Below are 20,207 nucleotides of genomic sequence, written 5' to 3' on the forward strand. Positions count from 1 at the left end.
CCCCCGATTAGACCGTGAGCCCATCATTGGGCCGGGATTGTCTCTATCTGTTGCCGAATTGTACATTCCGAGCTCTTAGTCCAGTGCTCTGCACATAGTAAGCGCTCAACAAATACTATTGAATGAATGAATGAATTGTACATCCCATGCGCGTAGTACAGTGCTCTGCACATAGTAAGTGCTCAATAAATTGTCAGCTGTGTGACCGTGGGCAAGTCACAACTTCTCTGTGCCTCCGTTACCTCATCCGTAAAATGGGGATGAAGACCGTGAGCCCCACTGGCGTCAGGGACTGGGTCCAATCTGACTTGCTTATATAATTATGGTATTTGTTTAAGCATTTACTAAGTGCCAGACATTGTTCTAAGCACCGGGGAAGGTTGGACACAGCAAACTGGGCTGGACACAGTCCCTGTCCCACATGGGGCTCACAGTCTCAATCCCCATTTTACAGGTGAGGTAGAGAAGTGAAGTGACTTGTTCAAGATCACACAGCGAACAGTGCTCTGCATATAGTAAGTGCTTAACAAATACCACATTATTATTCTTATTATTATCATTAAATACAATTGAATGAATGAATGACCCAGCAGATACATGGCAGAACTGGGATTAGAACCCATGACCTTCAGGGCTCCTTCCTGCCGCCCATCTTCCTCTGCAGTTTTCCCTGCTCCCCATCAACCAAATTGCCTTTTGCAAGTCCCATTCCCACCTATCCTCCCCCCCATTCCCAACACCCCGACTGTGAGCCCGTCATCGGGCAGGGATTGTCTCTGTTGCCGAAGTGCATATTCCAAGTGCTTAGTACAGTGCTCTGCACATAGTAAGCGCTCAATAAATACGACCGAATGAGTGAACGCCCCCCTAATCTGCCCCCCAGGCCCCCAGAAGCAATCCCCATCCCCCCGCCCCCCGCCCTCCCCATAGGTAACCCAAGGTGATCCCCTTTATTTTCCACTAGGGAGCGCTATCCCACCAGGGGGCCAAACCACAATTAGAAAAACAAAATCACAACTCGTTTATTATTTGATTAATATGAACCAACTTGCCTAGGGCACAAGGACACAAAACGATGATGTTCTCGGCAGGAGGGATGGGGACAGCGCGAAGAAGGAGAGAGAGAGACAAGCCAACCACCCAGGGACCATGATTCAGATTAATCAAACGCACGGGTTAATTATATGCAAAACCTTACCCGGTAATCAAACTTCGTAAAAACGGGGTAGCAAAAACCGTCGCCCAGGGCGTTCGGCTACAAGGCTCCAAGAGGCCCGAAAGCACTTGAAATGGCTCACCCAAGGAGGGTCCAGTTTTGACAGGGTGGCCCTAAAAGCTGCACCTTTGTTAAGCCGCCTGGATTTTAAAATCTTATGTCGCACATCCCTTCTTTTTGTCTAAAAATTAATTAAAAAAATACTCAAAAGGCACACATTTAAATATGACAGGATAAGGCAGCGGCTCATAAACGTTTAGCGCTACACACACGCACACCCCCCCCCCCACACATTCCCTTCGCTCATCATCAGCCCTTCATTGATCATCAAGAAACTGATTTTGCAGCCCTACCTCAGGAAGGGCCTGTGCCGGGCCCCGGGATTTGGAGCGGACCAAAAACCAAGGTCGCCAGCCACAACAGATGGAGAGAAACCAGGGTCACCAGCCACAACAGATGGAGAAAGACTGAGGGAGGGGGAAGACGATCGGCAAGAACCCCAGGAGAGGCTGCCAGATCATCGCTTGGACTGAGCAAGGGGGTCGGGGCCTGGAGACACGGAATGGTGTTTCATTGCAGAAACTCTGCTCCTAGAGGCTCTCGGGCACTGAGTGCCAGCGGCCAGGAGATCTGTCAAGATGGCCCCGCCATCTCAGCCCCGTGGAAAAAGAGGGGGATACCTCCATCTTACAGAAGGGGAGGATAACTCACCTGGATCCACGGCAGATTGGCAGCGGAGCTGAACCGGGCTCACCTGATTTCCATCCCTGACTGGCTGGTCCCTAGCACTGAGGGAGGGGACAGGGACACTTCAGTCCCTCTTTAGGGACTGGGGGGGGGGGGGGGGGGGGCGGGGAGAGCCCGGGGGTCCCCGTCAAGGACCTTGTGAGATGGAAGATGGGGCCAGACAAGTCCCCGTCATCAGTCACCAGCCTTGGGCCACGCAACTGGCTGCCCCCTATTCTATGAACCTGTCCAGAACAGGAGGTCCCCACCTCAGCAGTGCAGATGATCTTCAGAGAAGAATCCCATTTTCCCAAGGAATCGAGAGGTGCGGGGAGAGAAGGCAATCACGGTCATGGGGAGGGAGGAAAGGGGGGGGGAAGAGGAAGAGGAGTGCTCAGGAACAGATGAAGACCACCTGGAACGGTCCGGGCTGAGCCCAGATCCCAGGCGGAGGAGGCCAGGTCAGGACGCAGATCCGTCGGCCGCCCAGGGCCCGGCTGGGGTTGAAACATCGTCCTCGAGGCTCGAGAGCGAGACGTCAGGCGGGGTAGCACATACAGCATCCCGCGCCGGCGGATTCGGGGCCGCGCTTCTGCGAGGACTGGAGGAGGCCGTCGGGGTCCGAGCAGTCGTAGATGAAGTCCTCCACGCGGGACACGTACAGCAGGGACAGCAACACGCCCAGGAACTGGGGAGAGACGGGAGTAACGGGTGGAGCCCGTGGCAAGCGGCGTTCAGTACTCCGGCTCCCCAGGGCTAGTCCCGTGACTCCGGACGGTCACTCTCACTGGGCCACAAGCTCCTCAAGGGTAGAGATTGTGTCTACCGCCTCAATCGTAGAGACGCTCAGTACAGTGCTCAGACGGAGTAAGTGCTCGGTGAATTCCACGGATGGGCCTTCCCTCGGCCAATTATCTGAGGCCCCTTCCCCTGCAGTCAGGTAGTTCTAACGTGGCCTCGAGGAAGGAGCACGGGTGTGGGAGTCAGAGGGCCTGGGTTCTAATTCAACTCCGTCCCTTTTTTAAAGTTTTATGATATTTTTTAACTGCTTATTATGGGCTGGAACATAGTAAGCTCTGGGGTAGATACAAGAGAAGCAGTGTGGCTCAGTGGAAAGAGCACAGGCTTTGGAGTCGGAGGTCATGGGTTCGAATCCCGGCTCGGCCACTTGTCAGCTGACTGGGGGCAAGTCACTTCACTTCTCTGTGCCTCAGTTCCCTCATCTGTAAAATGGGGATGAAGACTGTGAGCCCCACGTGGGACCACCTGATTCCCTTGTGTCTACCCCAGCGCTTAGAACAGCGCTCTGCACATAGTAAGCGCTTAACAAATACCAACATTATTAAGTGAATCAGGTTGGACACCCCCGATTAGACTGTGAGCCCATCATTGGGCAGGGATGGTCTCTATCTGTTGCCGAATGGTCCATTCCAAGCGCTTAGTACAGTGCTCTGCACAGAGTGAGCGCTCAATAAATACTACTGAATGAATGTGCCACATGGAGCTCACCATCCTGATCCCCATTTTAAAGATGAAAGAACTGAGGCACGGAGAAGTTAAGTGACTTGCCCAAGGTAACACCACAGAAAAATGGGGGAGCCAGGATTAAAACCCATGTTCTTTTGACCTGCCTGTGATCCTGAGCAAGTCAATGCCCCTGGGCCTTGGTTTCCTCATATAATAATAACAATAATAATAATAATAATATTTGTTAAGGGCTTCCTATGCACCAGGGCACTGTACTAAGTGCTGGGTAGGAATACAAGCAAATTGGGTTGGATACAGTCCCTGTCCCAAATGGGGGTCACAGTCTTAGCCCCCATTTTGCAGATGAGGGAACTGAGGCACAGAGAAGTGAAGTGACATTCCCAAGGTCATACAACAGACAAATGGCAGAGCGGGGATTAGAACCCAGGTCCTTCTGACTCACAGGCTTGGGCTCTATCAACTAGATCCCGCTGCTTCTCTGTCCAACTTCTTTGTCATTTCATTGACGCTCCCTCCTGCTTAGACTGCTTAGAGAAGCAGAGTGGCTCAGTGGAAAGAGCCCGGACTTTGGAGTCAGAGATCATGGGTTCGAATCCCGGCTCGGCCACTTGTCAGCTGTGTGACTTTGGGCAAGTCACTTCACTTCTCTGTGCCTCAGTTCCCTCATGTGTAAAATGGGGATGAAGACTGTGAGCCCCACGTGGGACAACCTGATTCCCTTGTGTCTACCCCAGCGCTTAGAACAGTGCTCTGCATATAGTAAGCGCTTAACAAATACCGACATTATTAGACTGGGAGCCTGATGTGGGACAGGGACTGTGTCCAGTCTGCAAATACTGTGTCTGTCTCCCCCGATTAGACCGTAAGCCCGTCAAAGGGCAGGGACTGTCTCTATCTCTTACCGATTTGTACATTCTAAGCGCTTAGTACAGTGCTCTGCACACAGTAAGCGCTCAATAAATACTACCGAATGAATGAATGTATCTACCTCAGCACTTACTGCAGCACTCGGTACGTAGGAAGCGCTTAACAAATACCACGGTCACCATTATTACATATCCTTGTCTCCCACCCGCTTCCTTTTGATGGCTCGTCATCCCACCCCCAATTCCAACCCTTTACGGGGGGTTCGGCCCCCTCACCGCCTCGAGCTAAGCAGCCCCTCGAGCCGAGGGAAGGGGGGCCCTCACCTGAGGAAGCAGAATCCCGAGGAGCACGCCGGCCATGATGGTGTAGTTGTCCGTGAACCAGATGAGGACGGCGTTGGTGCAGCCTCGGATGTAGATGACGTCTCGGACGCTCAGGCGCTGCAAGAGGAAGGGGAGACCCTTTGAACCGTAGCCTCGCTGTTGAAGGGAAGCAGCGTGGCCTAGTGGATAGTAATAATGATAATTACGGTATTCGTTAAGCGCCTACTATGGGCCCAGCACTGTTCTAAGCGCTGGGGTAGATACAGGGTCATCGGGTTGTCCCACGTGGGGCTCACGGTCTCCATTCCCGTTTTATAGATGAGGGAACTGAGGCCCAGAGAAGTGACTTGCCCAAGGTCACACAGCAGGCAAATGGTGGAGGCGGGGTTAGAATCCACGTCCTCCGACTCCCAAGCCCGTGCTCTTTTCACTGAGCCATGCTGCTTCTCAAAAATTAAGCACTTACTCTGTGCTAAGCGCTGGGGTAAATACAAGGTAATCAGATTGTCCCATGTAGGGCTCACAGTCCCATTTTACAGAGGAGGGAACTGCGGCCCAGAGAAGTGAAGTGACCTGCCCAAGCTCACACAGCTGACAAGTGGCGAAACCGGGATTAGAACCCATGACCGCTGAATCCCAAGCCCTGGCTCTTGCCAGTAGGCTGTGCTGGATGGAGCACGGGCCTGGGAGTCCAAGCACCTGGGTTCTAATCCCGGCTCTGCCACCCTCCTGCTGTGTGACTTGAGCAAGTCGCTTCACTTCTCTGGACCTCAGTTACCTCGTCTGCAAAAGGGGTATTCACTACTTGTTTCCCCGTTCTAGTTAATAATTATAATGATGTTGGTAATTGTTAAGCACTCACTATGTGCAGAGCACTGTTCTAAGTGCTGGGGTAGATACAGGGTCATCAGGTTGCCCCACGTGAGGCTCACGGTTAAATCCCCATTTTCCAGATGAGGGAACTGAGGCGCAGAGAGGTTAAGTGATTTGCCCACAGTCACACAGCTGACAAATGGCAGAGTCTGGATTCGAACCCATGACCTCTGACTCCCAAGCCCGGGCTCTTTCCACTGAGACACACTGTTTGCGAGCCCCATGTGGGACAGGGACCGTGTCCAACCTGATTAATTTATATCTACCGCAGCACTCAGAACAGCGCTTGACTGTACTTGAACAGTAAGCACTTAAATGTTATTATTATTTTTTAATCATCATTACGGATCATATTTAATGTTTCTGACGTTGGACTGCGGACACAACCCTCAGTGTCCCGATCAGACAAATTTATAGTCATTTGCGGTTGGCAGTCATTTGAGGTTTTGGGAAATCGATTCCCAGTTGAACGTGATCCACAGCTGTGATCTCCTTCCTTCTTCCCTAGCAGCGTGGCTCAGTGGAAAGAGCCCGGGCTTGGGAGTCAGAGGTCACGGGTTCGAATCCCGGCTCTGCCACTTGTCAGCTGTGGGACTGTGGGCGAGTCGCTTCACTTCTCTGGGCCTCAGTTCCCTCATCTGGAAAATGGGGATTAACCGTGAGCCTCACGTGGGACAACCTGATGACCCCGTATCTCCCCCAGCGCTTAGAGCGGTGCTCTGCACATAGTAAGCGCTTAACAGATACCAACATTATTATTATTCTTATTATTAGCTGCCGAGACTGACTCTTCCTAGCTTTTCCACCAGAGTTGACAAAACCACTATCTCCCTGTCTCACAAGCTCACAACCCCGATGTCATCCTTGATACCTTTCATTTGCCCGCCTCATTTAATCGAATTTTTGCTGGGATTTCCTCTATAATATTTGATAGATCCACCCCTTCCTCTCCCTGCTACCACCATCCTCATCTCCTCCTAGCTGCATAACCGCACTGGCCTCTTTTCTGGTCTTTCCGCCTCCAGCCTCTCCCATCGCTCCTTTCTCAAAACATTCCAGTGGCTATCCTTTTATTTTATGCAAGAAAAAATCAGTGCTGATCAATAGTACCTAAGTATCTACTGTGAGCAGAGCACTATGTCCAGTTCCTTACATTCTGCCATTTCCCACCTCTGTAATTTACTTTAACGTCTAATTTACTTTAACGTCTCTCCCCTCCTCTAGACTGTAAGCTCCTTGTGGGCAGGGATCGTGTCTACCAACTGTATCGTATCATACTCTCCCAAGCACTCAGTACAGTGCTCTGCACACAGTAAGCGTTCGATAAGTATGGCTGATTAATTGACAGACTAACAGTGAGGGTTAAAAGATAGGAGAAGGACAGTGAGGTGTCAAAGATGATATCAAGGATGGGCAGGAAAGATGGTGGTTTCCTTTAAACTGTAAGGTCACTGTGGGTAGGGAACATATAATAATAATAATGTTGGTATTTGTTAAGCGCTTACTATGTGCAGAGCACTAAGTGCTGGGGTAGTATCTACAGGGTCATCAGGTTGTCCCACGTGAGGCTCCCAGTCTTAATCCCCATTTTACTGATGAGGTAACTGAGGCACAGAGAAGTGAAGAGACTTACCCACAGTCACACAGCTGACAAGTGGCAGAGCTGGGATTCGAACCCATGACCTCTGACTCCCAAGCCTGGGCTCTTTCCACTGAGCCCTGCTGCTTCTCATAATAATGATGGTATTTGTTAAGCGCTTACTATGGGCCAAGCACTGTTCTAAGCACGGGGGTAGATACACATGGGGCTCAGTCTTCATCCCCATTTTACAGATGAGGTAGCTGAGGCCCAGAGAAGTGAAGTGACTGGCCCAAAGTCACCCAGCTGATAAGTAGCAGAGCCGGGATTAGAACCCACGACGTCTGACTCCCAAGTCCGGGCTCTTTCCACTAAGCCAAGTTGCTTCGCCATGTCTACCAACTTTATTCTATGGTACTCTCCCAAGGGCTTAGTACAGTCCTTCGCACACTGTAAGCGCTCAATAAATGCGATTGATGGATTGATGGTCAAATTGGGCAAGTTAGGAAGAGGAATGGATTTAGGAGGGAAGAGTTCAGTTTTAGGCACATTCAGTTTAAGGTGCCAGCTGGACAAGCAGGTGATATCTTGGCGGCAGAAGGAAATGTGAGGTGAGAGAGGCTGGAGCTGAGGAGATAGATTTGGGAGTCTTCTCCATGGAGGTAGTAATAAAGTAATAATAATAATAACGATGTTGGTATTTGTTAAGCGCTTACTATACGCAAAGCACTGTTCTAAGCGCTGAGGGGGATACAAGGTGATCAGGTTGCCCCACGTGGGGCTCTCAGCTTTAATCCCCATTTTACAGATGAGATAACTGAGGCACAGAGAAGTGAAGTGACTTGCCCAAAGTCACACAGCTGTCAAGCGGTGCAGCCAGGATTAGAACCCACGACCTCTGACTCCCAAGCCTGGGCTCTTTCCACGGAGCCACGCTGTTTCTCTAAGCAGTAAGTTAAGCCATGCGAGCTGGTGAGCCCCCTGAGATTTTATGAGGGCTTAGAGGGCTTACAACAACAATAATAATAATAACTGTGGTATTTGTTAAGTGCTTACTATGTGCCAGGCACTGTAGTAAGCACTGAAGTGGATACAAGCAAATCAGGTTGGACAGTCTCGATCCCCATTTTACAGATGAGCTAACTGAGGCACAGAGAAGTGACTTGCCCCTAGGTCACACAGCAGACAAGTGGCAGAGCCAAGATGAGAACTCGTGACCTTCTGACTCCCACACCCATGCTCTATCCACTACGCCATGCTGCTTCTTGCCTGCTGTGTGACCTTGGGAAAATCACTGCACTTCTCTGTACCTCCATTTCCTCATCAATAAAATGTCAGTCAGTCAATTGTGTTTATTGAGTGCTTACTGTGTACACAGCACTGTTCTAAATGCTTGGGAAAGTACAATATAACACTGTAACAGACATATTCCCCGCCCACAATGAGTTCACAATCTAGAGGGGGAGACAGACAATAATACAAATTGGGATTAAATATGCGTCCTTCCTCCAACTTAGACTGTGAGCTCTATGAGGGATAAGGGACTGTGTCCGACCTGATTATCTTGTATCTGTCCCAGCGCTTAATACAGTGGCTGGCACTTGGTAAGTGCTTAACAAATACCATTAAAAAAAGTAGAACCTATTCTACTTGGTTCTGAGGAGGACATCGGGGACCTGGGAGAGTGTGGTCTCGGCGGAGCCAAGAGGGTGAAAATCAGATTGTGGTGGGTCGAAGGCGGAAGCCTATTTCAACTGTATGTGCTGAAATTCTCTCCGCAGAAAAAGGGGTTGGGGGCAGGGATTCGCTTCCCTCCACACGCCTTGAGGCGGTGGATGGCGTCGGAGGGCTTGCCTTATGGTGCTCGCAAGGGAAAAGTGGAAGTGTAAATTTAAAAAATGAAAAATCCGGCTGGGATGGAGGCTCACAAATTCCAAAGACAACAGGATACAGAAAGTCTCCCCGGATGTTGGTGATCATACACTCCATGGCAGGAAAGAGGCAGGAAAGGCAGCACATGATATGTACAAACCATACGTGGGATTTATCCAGTGGGAGCGGGGAGATGGGGCAGAGGAGAAGGGGCCAACGGAGAATAATAATAATAACGTTGGCATTTGTTAAGCGCTTACTATGTGCCGAGCACCGTTCTAAGCTGAGAGGTGGCAGTAGGGAAAGGAAGGAGAAGGGGGAAATGAGGTCAGAGTTGGGGGGATGGCTGACCCTAATCAGGGCTGGACTTGGGCCTCCCTGCCCAGATTTAGCATCCGATGTCCACGTGACTCCCCAGGGAAACAGACACGGAAGTTGTCAGATGCAACCCGTTTCGGGGTTGTTTTGTTTTCAAGGATTACCTCTTGGTTAATGGTCCGGTAGCCACACATTGTGTTGATGACATCGGTCTGGAATGAAAAAGAACAGTCAGAACCAGGCGGGACACGGCATCTGAACAGACTCATTTCTCTGGGTTGGGGGGGAGGGGTGGGAGGCATCTGTACGATGCCGGTTTGTGACGGAGGACCGACGTGGGGCTTCCACAGACCTCGTGTCCTCAGGGGTCCGGAACCCCAAGAGGAAAGCTTGACCCTTTCATTGCATCCTGTTGACTTTCAGATGCCCGCAGGCCGGACACCTTCACTAATCTGCTCTAGACTGTAAGCTCCTTGAGGGCAGGAAACGTATCTACCATCTCTGTATTATTGCAGTCCCTCCCAAGCGCTTAGTTCAGTGCTCTGCCCACAGTAAGCGCTCAATAAATACCACTGATGGATGGGATTTCCAGCACAGAGGAGTGAGCGCTGGTCGAGCTTGCTCCAGGAGGTGAAGCTGGAATTGTGCCAGCCACTGGGGGAAATAATAATTTCTAAACGATTCTAGGCCTTCCCATTTCTCCGATTCTGGAGGGCGAGACAGCCCCTCTCTTTAAAACCTGCCGACGCTACGGAACTAGGAGAGGACGGTGAAGGCAGGGGACTAGTTCCACTGGTTATGCTGAAATTCTCTCCAGATAGAAAGGGGCTTTGGGAAAGGATTCGCTTCCACCCACACGCCTTGAGACGCCGGATGGCATCGGAGTGCCTGCGTTCCGGAGTTGACCGGGGAAAAGCGGAAGCGTAAATGAAAAAATGAGAAAGCTGGCCGGGATGGAGGCTCACAAATTCTAAGGCGCGTAGGGGAAGAGAGCAGGATACTGAAAGTCTCCTCAGATGTTGGTGATCGTACAGTCAATCAGAGGTATTTATCAAACTTTCACTATGGGAACGCACTTGGGAACGCACGATAAAGTAGACATAACCCCTGCCCTCAGGGGGCTTACAGTTTGGGGGGGTGAAGACGGGCATTAAATAAGTTACAGATAGGGGAGGCAACAAACTATAACGATATGTACATAAGTGCTGTGGGTGGGGGTAATTCCCCTAAGTCCTTCGTGGACATAGATTCAAGTGCATAGGTGACACAAGAGGAAGGGAAAGAAGATGGGGAGATGAGAGATTAGTCAGGGAAGGCTTCCTGGAGACTGCCAGCTCATTAAGGGCAGGGAATGTGTCTGCTAATTCTGTGCACTGTACTCTCCCAAACAATTTGTATGATGCTTTGCATCCAGTGAGCGCTCAATAAATACCATTGATTGATTGATATGATTTTTCTCTGTGGAAGGGGAGCGATCCCTTCCCTCAGGACCCCAGAGACTCTTACTGAGCCTCCCCTGATCTCTCCCTCTCTTCAGTTCTCCAACTTAGGATTCTCCTTTATTATTATGATGGTACTTGTTGAGCACTTACTATGTGCCATGCACTGTTCTGAACGCTGGGATAGATACTCATTCAGTTGAAATTTTTTAATCACTTACTGTGTGCAAAGCACTGTACTTGGAGTCATGGGGCTCAGGCTCAATCCCCATTTTACAGATGAGTTGACTGAGGCCCAGAGAAGTTAAGTGACTTGCCCGAGGTCACACAGCGGACGGGTGGCGGAGCCGGGACTGGAACCTAAGTCCTTCCGTCTCCCAGGTCCATCCTAGCTCATTGTTGAGGGCTGGCCCGCTCTTCCAGCCCCTTGCTGGCCTACCGTGGCCTCTTCTCTTTTTTTTCTTTTTTAAAGTCCTTATTAAGTGCTTATTCTGTGCCAGGCACTGAACTAAGCACTGGGGTAAATACACAAGATAACTGGGTTGGACCCAATCCCTGGCCGACTTGGCGCGCACTGTCTAAGTAGCATGGCCTAGTGGAAAGAGTATGGGCCTGGGAGTTGGGCGACATGGGTTAATACTTATGGTATTTGTTGAGTGCTTACTATATGCCAGACACTGTATTAAACGCAGGGGGAGGTACAACTCTATCAGGTTGGACACAGTCTTTGTCCCACATGAGGTGCACAATCTCGAGCTCCGTTTTACAAGTGAGGTAACTGAGGCACAGAGAAGTGAAGTGACCTACCCAAGGAGACAAGTGGTGGAGCTGGGATTAGAGCCCATGACCTTCTGACTCCCAGGCCCGTGATCCATCCACTACGCCATGGGTTCTAACAGCAGTTCTGCCACTTGCCTGCTGTGCAACGTGCGGCAAGTCTCTTCACCTTCCCGTGCTGTCGTTTTCTCAGCTTTTAAAAAGGGGATTCAGCACCTGTTCTCCCTCGCCCTTAGACCAGGAACCCCTTGTGGACAGGGACTGTGTCCGACCTGATTATCGTGTATCTTCCCCAGTGCTTAGGACAGTGCCTGGAGCCTAGTAAGTGCTTAACAAATACCATAACAAATACCAGTGTAGTACACCAAGGCCCAAACTGGGGGGACCGAGCAACGAGCACGTCCTCGGGTGCCCAGCCCGGCTCTGCTTTTCCCATCCGTGGTGCCCATCCCCTTCCTCCAGCCCAGCATTCCCCCAGGTCTTCCAGTGACCACAATTTCCCTGCAACCAGTGTCCAGAGGGCGAGTGGGCAGGGAGCTCGTCGTGGCAGAGCAGGAGAGGGGCTCTCAGGCCCTGCCCGAATCCTCCGGCCCCTTGCCAACTCTGGCGCCGGCCGAAGGAAAAGGCGCCTGGGCCCAGCTGTTGCCTCTGGAGGGGCCAAGTCCCAGAGCAGCGGGTCAGAGAGGGCCTGTGCCACGACCGCCGGGTACGACCGGCCCCGGGCCCTCCCACTAGAAGGGAAGAAATGGTGCCGCCTCAGTCACCCTCTCCATCCCGTCCGCGAATAGGGCAGCTGTGAGAACCGAGGGAAATTCTCTGGGCCTGACTAATAATAATTATGGTACTTGTTAAGCACTTCCTATGTGCCAAACACTGTTCTAACACTGTGCTGGGGTAGATATAAGATCATCAGGTTGGACAGAGTTCCTGTCCTACAAAGGGGCTCACACTCTTAATCCCCTATTTTACAGGTGAGGTAACTGAGGCCCAGAGAAGTGAAGTGATTTGCCCAAGGCCTCACAGCAGATATGTGCTGGGATTAGAATCCAGGTCCTTTGGACTCTTAGCCCCGTGTTCTAGCTTCTTCTCTAATTTTCTGCTAATCTTCCACTCCAGCCTCCCCTTCAACTTCTCAGGGGACCTGAGGTCGAGGAGGGGAAGGGAAACATAGTTCCCAACAGGTCTGGCCCCAGATGAGCTGGAAATGCATTTTTTTCATTGTATTTGTTAACCACTTATTATGTGCCAGATACTATTCTAAGCCCTGGAGGGGTAGATGCAAGCTAATCAGGTCGGACCCAGTCCCTGTCCCACATGGGGCTTTCAGTCTTAATCCTTATTTTACAGATGAGGTTACTGAGGTACAGAGAAGTTAAGTGACTTGTCCAAGGTCACACACTTGGTGGAGCGGGGATTAGAGCCCAAATCTTCCTGATTTCCAGGCCTGTGCTTTATCCACCAGGCCACACTGCTTCTCATGCTTTCATGACAAGAATAGCCACAGTCACTTTGGTTTTCACGTAATGGAGCTCAGTGATCGGAAAGTAAGTGGGCGATTCAGCTCCTTAATCATTCAATCAAATCTGTGGTATTTATTGATTGAGCGCTGATTATGTGCAGAACAGTGTACTAAGTCTTTGGGAAAATACAATAAGATCAGTAACATAATTTCTATATGGCAAAACCCATGTAACCAGACAGTAGCCATGGAGTCAGAGTTGTCATGGCAGCAAATGGATTCATGCAGCTGGCAATGGCCAATCCCCAGGAACAAAATAATTGCAGTACTTGCTAAGCGCTTACTACGCCAGGCAGTGTACTAAATACTGGAATAGATACAAGGTTAGATAGTCCCTGTCCCCTCAAGGATACATCGTCTTACTCCCCATTTTACAGATAAGGTAACTAAGGCACAGAGAAGTGAAGGGACTTGTCCAAGGTCACACACAGCAGACAAGTGGCAGAGTCGGGATTAGAACGCAGGTCCTTCTGATGCCCAGGCCCGTGCTCTATCCACTAGGCCACGCTGCTTCTCAAAAGCCTGCGCCCAGTGACCTGGTTCCCTTTTCAGAGATGGGCTGGGGAAGCAGGGGCCGCTCTAGGTCCCCCAAACCAGGCCCCCGGTTGGCGCTCCCCAGGATGTCCCCAAGACCCCATCCCTGGAAGTTCAGCCCAGAGTAACCAGGCATCTTGAGCATTTCCCCTGCCTGCTGGATGGAGGCAATGTGTCGCTGCTGCACAGAAAGCCTCAGAGTTCACATATGGCATCTCTGACCTACGATTTAACTTCAGTTTCAGTCAGAGAAATTGAAGCAGAGAGAGGCTAAACGCTTTGGCTAAGATCACACAGTATTTTAAGCAGCGGATCCAGGACACAAACTCAACTCCCAACCCTGGGCTTCTTCTAGGTCCTGTTGCTTCTGGGTTTTCTTATATCAGGAAGCAGCGTGGCCCAGTGGAAAAAACACAGGCCTGGAAATCAGAGGATCTGGGTTCCAATACTGCCTCTTCCACTTACTTGCTGTGGGACCTAGGGCAGCTTCTCCGTCCTTCAGATTCAACATCTGTTCTCCCTCCTACTTAGGCTGAGAACCCCACGTGGGACGGGGACTCCGTCCGACCTGATTAACTTGCGTCTAATCCAGTGCTTAAAATTATATTTGACACATAGTAAGCACTTGAACACCATAATATGGCCCAGAACCCCACTCCTGAGATTGACCTCAAAGTCTTTCCTGACCCCGTCCTTTCATACAGAAAAGGGGCCTTCCTCAACCGAGAATTTAGGCAACATGCATCATAAAAACCCTAAGGCCTCAATCTTGGCTTTTCTCCAGAGTAATCATGTTTGCAGGTATGAAATAGTGGCACATCTGAAAAAGTATTATAAAGCCGGGGGGGGGGGGGACCCCACCCCTGCCTCTGTCCTTGCCCAGAGGAAATTGCTTCAGTTTCATCACCTTACAGCAAGTGGCAATATCTGTTGACACAGGCAAAGCAAACACCAGTTTGCAACTTAGAGCCAGAGATAAAGCAGAATCTCATAAAGGAGGAGCCCACCATTCTCCCATTTGCCAGCTATCTTCCCTAGAAGCCCCGTGGAAGTGAAGCCACAGTGTCCCATTCACAGCCCACCCCCGTATCCAAGAGAAACTCCTCGCCATCGACTTTAAAGCAATCAATCACCTTGCCCTCTTCTACCTCACCTCGCTAGTCTCTTACTCCATGACAACTCTGACTCCATGGCTACTGTTTGGTTACATGTGTTTTTCCATACAGAAATTACGTTATTGATCTTATTGTATTTTCCCAAGCACATAGTACCATATTTTGCACATAACAAGCTTGCTAAAGCCAACCTACTCACTGTACCTCGATCTCATCTATCTCGCCATCGATCCCTCGTCAGACAGACCCCCGGCCAGATCTGAGGGTGGCAGGTAAGTCTCCCGCCCTGCAGTTGTGTACAACAATGTCCAAGCCATCACCCGGTGCTTTCCAGGGTGTGTCTTCAACAGTCAGTGTCGGATTCTATAGCCTATGGCACAACTCAGGCCTCTGCAGAACAATCCGCAGCAAGAAGTAGCATGGACTAGCGGAAAGAACCCGGGCTTAGGTGTCAGAGGATCTGGGTTCTAATCCTGGCTCCACCACTTACCTGCTGTGTGACCTTGGGCAAGTCACTTGACTTCTCTATGCCTTACTTACCTCGTATGTAAAATGGGGATTAAGACTGTGAGGCCAATGTGGGACAGGGACTGAATCCAACCCGATTTGTGTGTTTCCACTCCAGTGCTTAGTACAGTGCCCGGCACATAGCAAGCGCTTAACAAATACCACTTCTCTGTAGCAAATACCACTTCTCGGTGTCTCAGTTCTCTCATCTTCAAAATGGGGATTAAATCCTCCTCTCTCTGACTTAGCCTGTGAGCCCTGTACAGGACTTGATTGCCTTTTATCTATCCCGCTACTTAGTACAGTGTGACACATAGTAAATAACCTCAATTCCTATCGTTATTGTTATTATTATTTAAAGCTAGTCACCAAACATTCCCTGGGTCCTGGGATGAAAAGCTTGAACTGGGGCCTGAGATTTGAGGGTGGTCACTGCCCTCAGATGAATGTGCTTGAGTTAAAAATAATAATGTTGGTACTTGTTAAGCGCTTACGATGTGCAGAACACTGTTCTAAGCGCGGGGGTAGATACAGGGTAATCAGGTTGTCCCACATGAGGCTCACAGTTAATCCCCATTTTACAGATGAGGTCACTGAGGCACAGAGAAGTTAAGTCACTTGACTCTCTTAAAGTCAGTGACGGGATGGGGCACAAGCCTGGGAGTCAGAGGACTTGGAATCTAATCCCTGCTTTGCCACTTGCTTCCTGTGTGACCTTGGGCAAGTCACTTAACTTCTCTGGGCCAGTTTCCTCAACTGTGACCTGTTCTCCCCCTATTTGCCCCATGAGGGACAGGGACTGTATCTGATCTAATTAACATGTACACAACCCAGTGCTTGAGCAGTGTTTGACACATAGTAAGTGCTTAAATACCATAAAGAAGAAGCCTCCCAGGCCCATACTCTATCCACTAGGCCACGCTGCTTCTCTCCTGGGGTTCCCGCAAGGGGCTCCTCTCCTTTCCCACCGTCGATTCTCTCCAGTTGGGAAATCCAGCCCCTCCCCGAGGACTGTTTTCTAGTCAGAACTCTCAGCCTCGTTGGGTGACAGAGGAGGGCAGTGAGGTCGGCTCGAAAGCGGATGGCAGCTCCTCTCCGCTGCTTCCCGAGAAGTAGCACTGTTCACGCTAGGGTCGCAAAATGGTTCTAAGTGGGCCCAGTCTGATCCCGGTCTTCCATTCTGCTAGATCTGCAGCAGATTCCGAGCCTCCCTCCCCACCGAATATGTGAACAGTGTATCTCACCTCACCTATCTGTGCAGCGACTGATCAGTTAAGAGGTGAAACCACCTGAGGAGGCTAAATTATGGCTTAAAAAATCAGGCAGGGGTTGCACCCGGATTTTGCCCTACGGGGAAGAGCAAGGACCCGGGAGTCTTGAGGACCTGGGGGGGTGGTGTTGGTAATAATTATAATAACAATAATAGTACTTGTAAAGTTCTAACTATGTGTCGAGCACTGTTCTCGGCACTGGGGAAAATACAAGGTAATCGGGTTGACAATCTTTGTCCCACATGGGGCTCACAGTCTTAATCCCCACTTTACAGATGAGGTAACAGAGGCACAGATAAGTGAAGTGACTTGCTCAAGGTCACACAGCAGACAAGAGGCAGAGTTGGGATTAGAATCCAGGTCCTTCTGACTCACAGGCCTGTGCCCTATCCACTAGGCCACGCTGCTTCTCATCCCAGCTCCACCACCTGCCTGCTAGATGATCTTGGGCAAGTCACTTCACTTATCTGTGCTTGAATTTCCTCAAGTGTAAAATGAGAATGCAATATTTGTTCTCCCTCCTACATAGATTGTGAGCCCCAGACAGGACAGGGACTGTATCCAACTTGGTTATTTTATATCGACCAAAGCGCTTAGTACAGTGGCTGGCAGGTAGCAAGTGCTAAGCAAATACCACAGCTATTATTACCTTATTTCTTATGCAGCAGGTGTAAGGCACTCCACAAGCTAAAGGTCCGGGGCTCTGGCAATCGTGGTACTGATTTTTGCCCCAATCTTTGTAGTCTTCCCCTCCACAGCATTTGAACTGGAAAAAGATCAAAAAGAGAGAGAGAGAATTAAACATTTCAGATGGTATGGGAAAAACAAACTGCTTTGGGAAACTGAAGACCTGAGGTCTAGGCCGGGATTTGCTACTGCCTCCAAGTGGACCTCAGTTTTCCCATCTAGAAAATGGGTGGCCACTCTATATGGCACTATTCTCCATGGAGATGAATCACTTCTTTTCCCCTCTGGGTGAGAGAACCCCCAAGCCTGTCAGACACCTGGTACCAGAAGCAACAAACGCAGACAAGGACATCTCACTCGGGGTGGGAGGGGCACGGGGGGATGTGATATTCCCCAGGAAAGTGCTCCAATTTTTCCAGGCAGAAGAAACCCCAAACGCACCTATGAGTGACCACAGCATGAGCCAGGGGATGCAGTCATCGCCACTTGCAAGCAGATGGAAGGAACTCGTACCCTGGGTACCACCCGTTCCGAGACCTCCGAGTCTCAATTGGCTCAGCTAATAAATAAAAAAAAGCCTCCTTCAGCTTTGAGAAAACCCCCAGGACGAGGGATTAGAGCCGAGAGGTTTGGAGGAAACACGGCTCCTCGGACCACGGCATGACAACCGAGCCAGGGAGAGGCCATTTTGGGAGCCATCCCGCAGGGAGGCTAGAGTAACCTCCTCGGCCTCGGGAGCCAAGCCGAGAGAGCCAAGCGGGGGTGGGAGAGGCTAGAGGGGGGAGAGAGTTTGACCCTTTCGCCCACTATGAAGCATGACATCAGAGCCTTGGGATTTGGAAGTCGGCACGTCGGCACGTTGGTGGACACGCCTGCTCCATTCAGAGAGCCTGGCCCAAGTCCAAGCCCGCTGACAAGGTGTGGCCTAGCCCTCTCCACAGGGCCAAGCTGCCCCCCTGGGAAACTTGAGTTGGATTTTCATTTATTTATCTTAACACCTGCCTTCCCCTCTAGCCTGTAAGTTCCTTGAAGGCAGGGAATGTGTCCGTTACATTGTGATACTGTACTCTCCCAAACGCGTAATACAGCACTCCGCACACAGTAAGCACTTAAAGCAGCGTGGCTCAGTGGAAAGAGCCCGGGCTTGGAAGTCAGAGGTCAGGGGTTCGAATCCCGGCTCCGCCGCTTGTCAGCTGTGTGACTGTGGGCAAGTCACTTCACTTCTCTGAGCCTCAGTTCCCTCATCTGTAAAATGGGGATTAGAACTGTGAGCCCCACGTGGGACAATCTGGTCACCCTGTATCTACTCCAGCGCTTAGAACAGCGCTCTGCAGATAGGAAGCGCTTAACAAATACCAACATTATTATTATTAATAAATACGATTGAATGACTGACTGAAGGTAGGGGCTCGCTGCTCAAACTGAAAGCCACTTTCACCGAAAAATAAGTCCTCCTTGATTCCTCCCAACACGCCCTTCGCCCCTGCCTCATTCCCGACAACCTCGGGGAGCTTTTCTGGCTGGTAAGACAGCAGCAAATTAGGCAAGGACTTTCCCAGCGCTTTTTACTGCATACCTGACCCCTTCTAAAACCCTCCCTGAACTAGCCAAGGCGATTGTTTGTGGACTTGATGTTCTCTAGAGATAACTGCTCCCTGGTCAAACAGCAGCTCCCCAAGCCTTACCACTCCCTCTCCTGCCCCAGGTCAGCCTTCTGGCTGTGGTACTGGAACAAAATCTTTCCTTGAGGAATTGGCTGGGTCATTCAAGAGGGACCAGTCAGAGGTCATGAGTTCCACTCCCGGCTCTGCCACTTGTCAGCTGTGTGACTGTGGGCCTGTCACTTCACGAAAAGTGACAGAGAATGTGCCTCAGTTCCCTCATCTGGAAAATGGGGATTAAAAGTGTGTGAGCCCCACGTGGGACAACCTGATTACCCTGTATCTCCCCCAGCGCTTAGAACAGTGCTCGGCACCTAGTAAGCGCTTAACAAATACCAACATTATTATTATTATTATTCTCCCCGCAGTCAATGTGGACAGTAGAAGTCAACAAATAAAGGAAAGCTCAGGTGAGTTTCCATAACTTTAATCCCCAACCCTAAGATCGATTTTGAATTCAAATTCTCCCCTTATTTCCTCATCTCTCTGGCTGTTCATTCTCAGTCGCCTTCGTGGGCTCCTCCTCTGCCTCCCACTCCCTAACTATGGAGGTCGCTCAGGGTTCAGTTCTGGGCCCCCTTCGGTTCTCCATCTACACTCATTCCCTTGGAGAACTCATTAGCTCCCACAGTTTCAACTACCACCTCCATGTGGATGATCCCCAAATCTACATCTCCATCCCTGATCTCTCTCCCTCCGGTCTCCCATTTCCTTCTGCCTTCAAGACATTTCTACTTGGATGTTCTCCCAACACCTCAAATTTAACATGACCAAAACAGAACTCCTTATCTTCCCACCCAAAGCCTGTCCTCCCCTTGACTTACCCATCACTGTTGACCGCACCACCATCCTTCCTCTCTCACACATAACCTTGGAGTTAACCTTGACTCCTCTCTGTCATTCAACCCACATATTCAATCCATCGCTAAATCCTGTCGATCCGCCCTTCATAACATAGCTAAATTCTGCACTTTCCACTCCATCCAAACTGCTAACCCATTAAACAGTCACTCATCCTATCCTGCCTGGATTGCCGCATCAGCCTCCTTGCTGACCTCCCAGCCTCCTTTTTCTCCCCACTCCAGTCCATACTTCACTCTGCTGCCCAGATCATTTTTCTACAAAACTTTTAGGACAAGTCACCCGCTCCTCAAAAAACTCCAGTTGTCGCCTATCCACCACTATATAATAATAATAATAATAATGTTGGTATTTGTTAAGCGCTTACTATGTGCAGAACACTGTTCTAAGTGCTGGGGTAGATACAGGGTAATTAGGTTGTCCCACATGAGGCTCACAGTCTTAATCTCCATTTTACAGATGAGGCAACTGAGGCACAGAGAAGTTAAGTGACTATATCAAATAAAAACCCCTCACCATTGGTTTTAAAGCACTCCATCACCTTGTCACTTCCTACCTCACCTCGCTACTCTCC

The 20,207-nt window shown here is 50.2% G+C and overlaps 1 protein-coding gene across 2 annotated transcripts in view; it reads right to left on the reverse strand.

Annotated features, from left to right (window-relative positions):
* Positions 1-997: 997 nt before the first annotated feature.
* The window catches only part of TSPAN15 (tetraspanin 15), a 79,826-nt gene continuing 60,616 nt past the window's right edge, over positions 998-20,207 (reverse strand). For both annotated transcript variants that reach the window (XM_029059202.1, XM_029059201.1), the window contains 4 exons: positions 17,074-17,190; positions 9,427-9,474; positions 4,621-4,737; positions 998-2,630 (listed from right to left, as the gene is read on the reverse strand). In XM_029059202.1, coding sequence (XP_028915035.1) covers positions 2,481-2,630; positions 4,621-4,737; positions 9,427-9,474; positions 17,074-17,190 — 432 coding nt within the window. In that variant the 3' untranslated portion in view covers positions 998-2,480. The remainder of the gene's footprint in view (positions 2,631-4,620; positions 4,738-9,426; positions 9,475-17,073; positions 17,191-20,207) is intronic.

Source organism: Ornithorhynchus anatinus, chromosome 3 (genome assembly GCF_004115215.2).
Source record: "Ornithorhynchus anatinus isolate Pmale09 chromosome 3, mOrnAna1.pri.v4, whole genome shotgun sequence".
NCBI classification, from domain to species: domain Eukaryota; kingdom Metazoa; phylum Chordata; class Mammalia; order Monotremata; family Ornithorhynchidae; genus Ornithorhynchus; species Ornithorhynchus anatinus.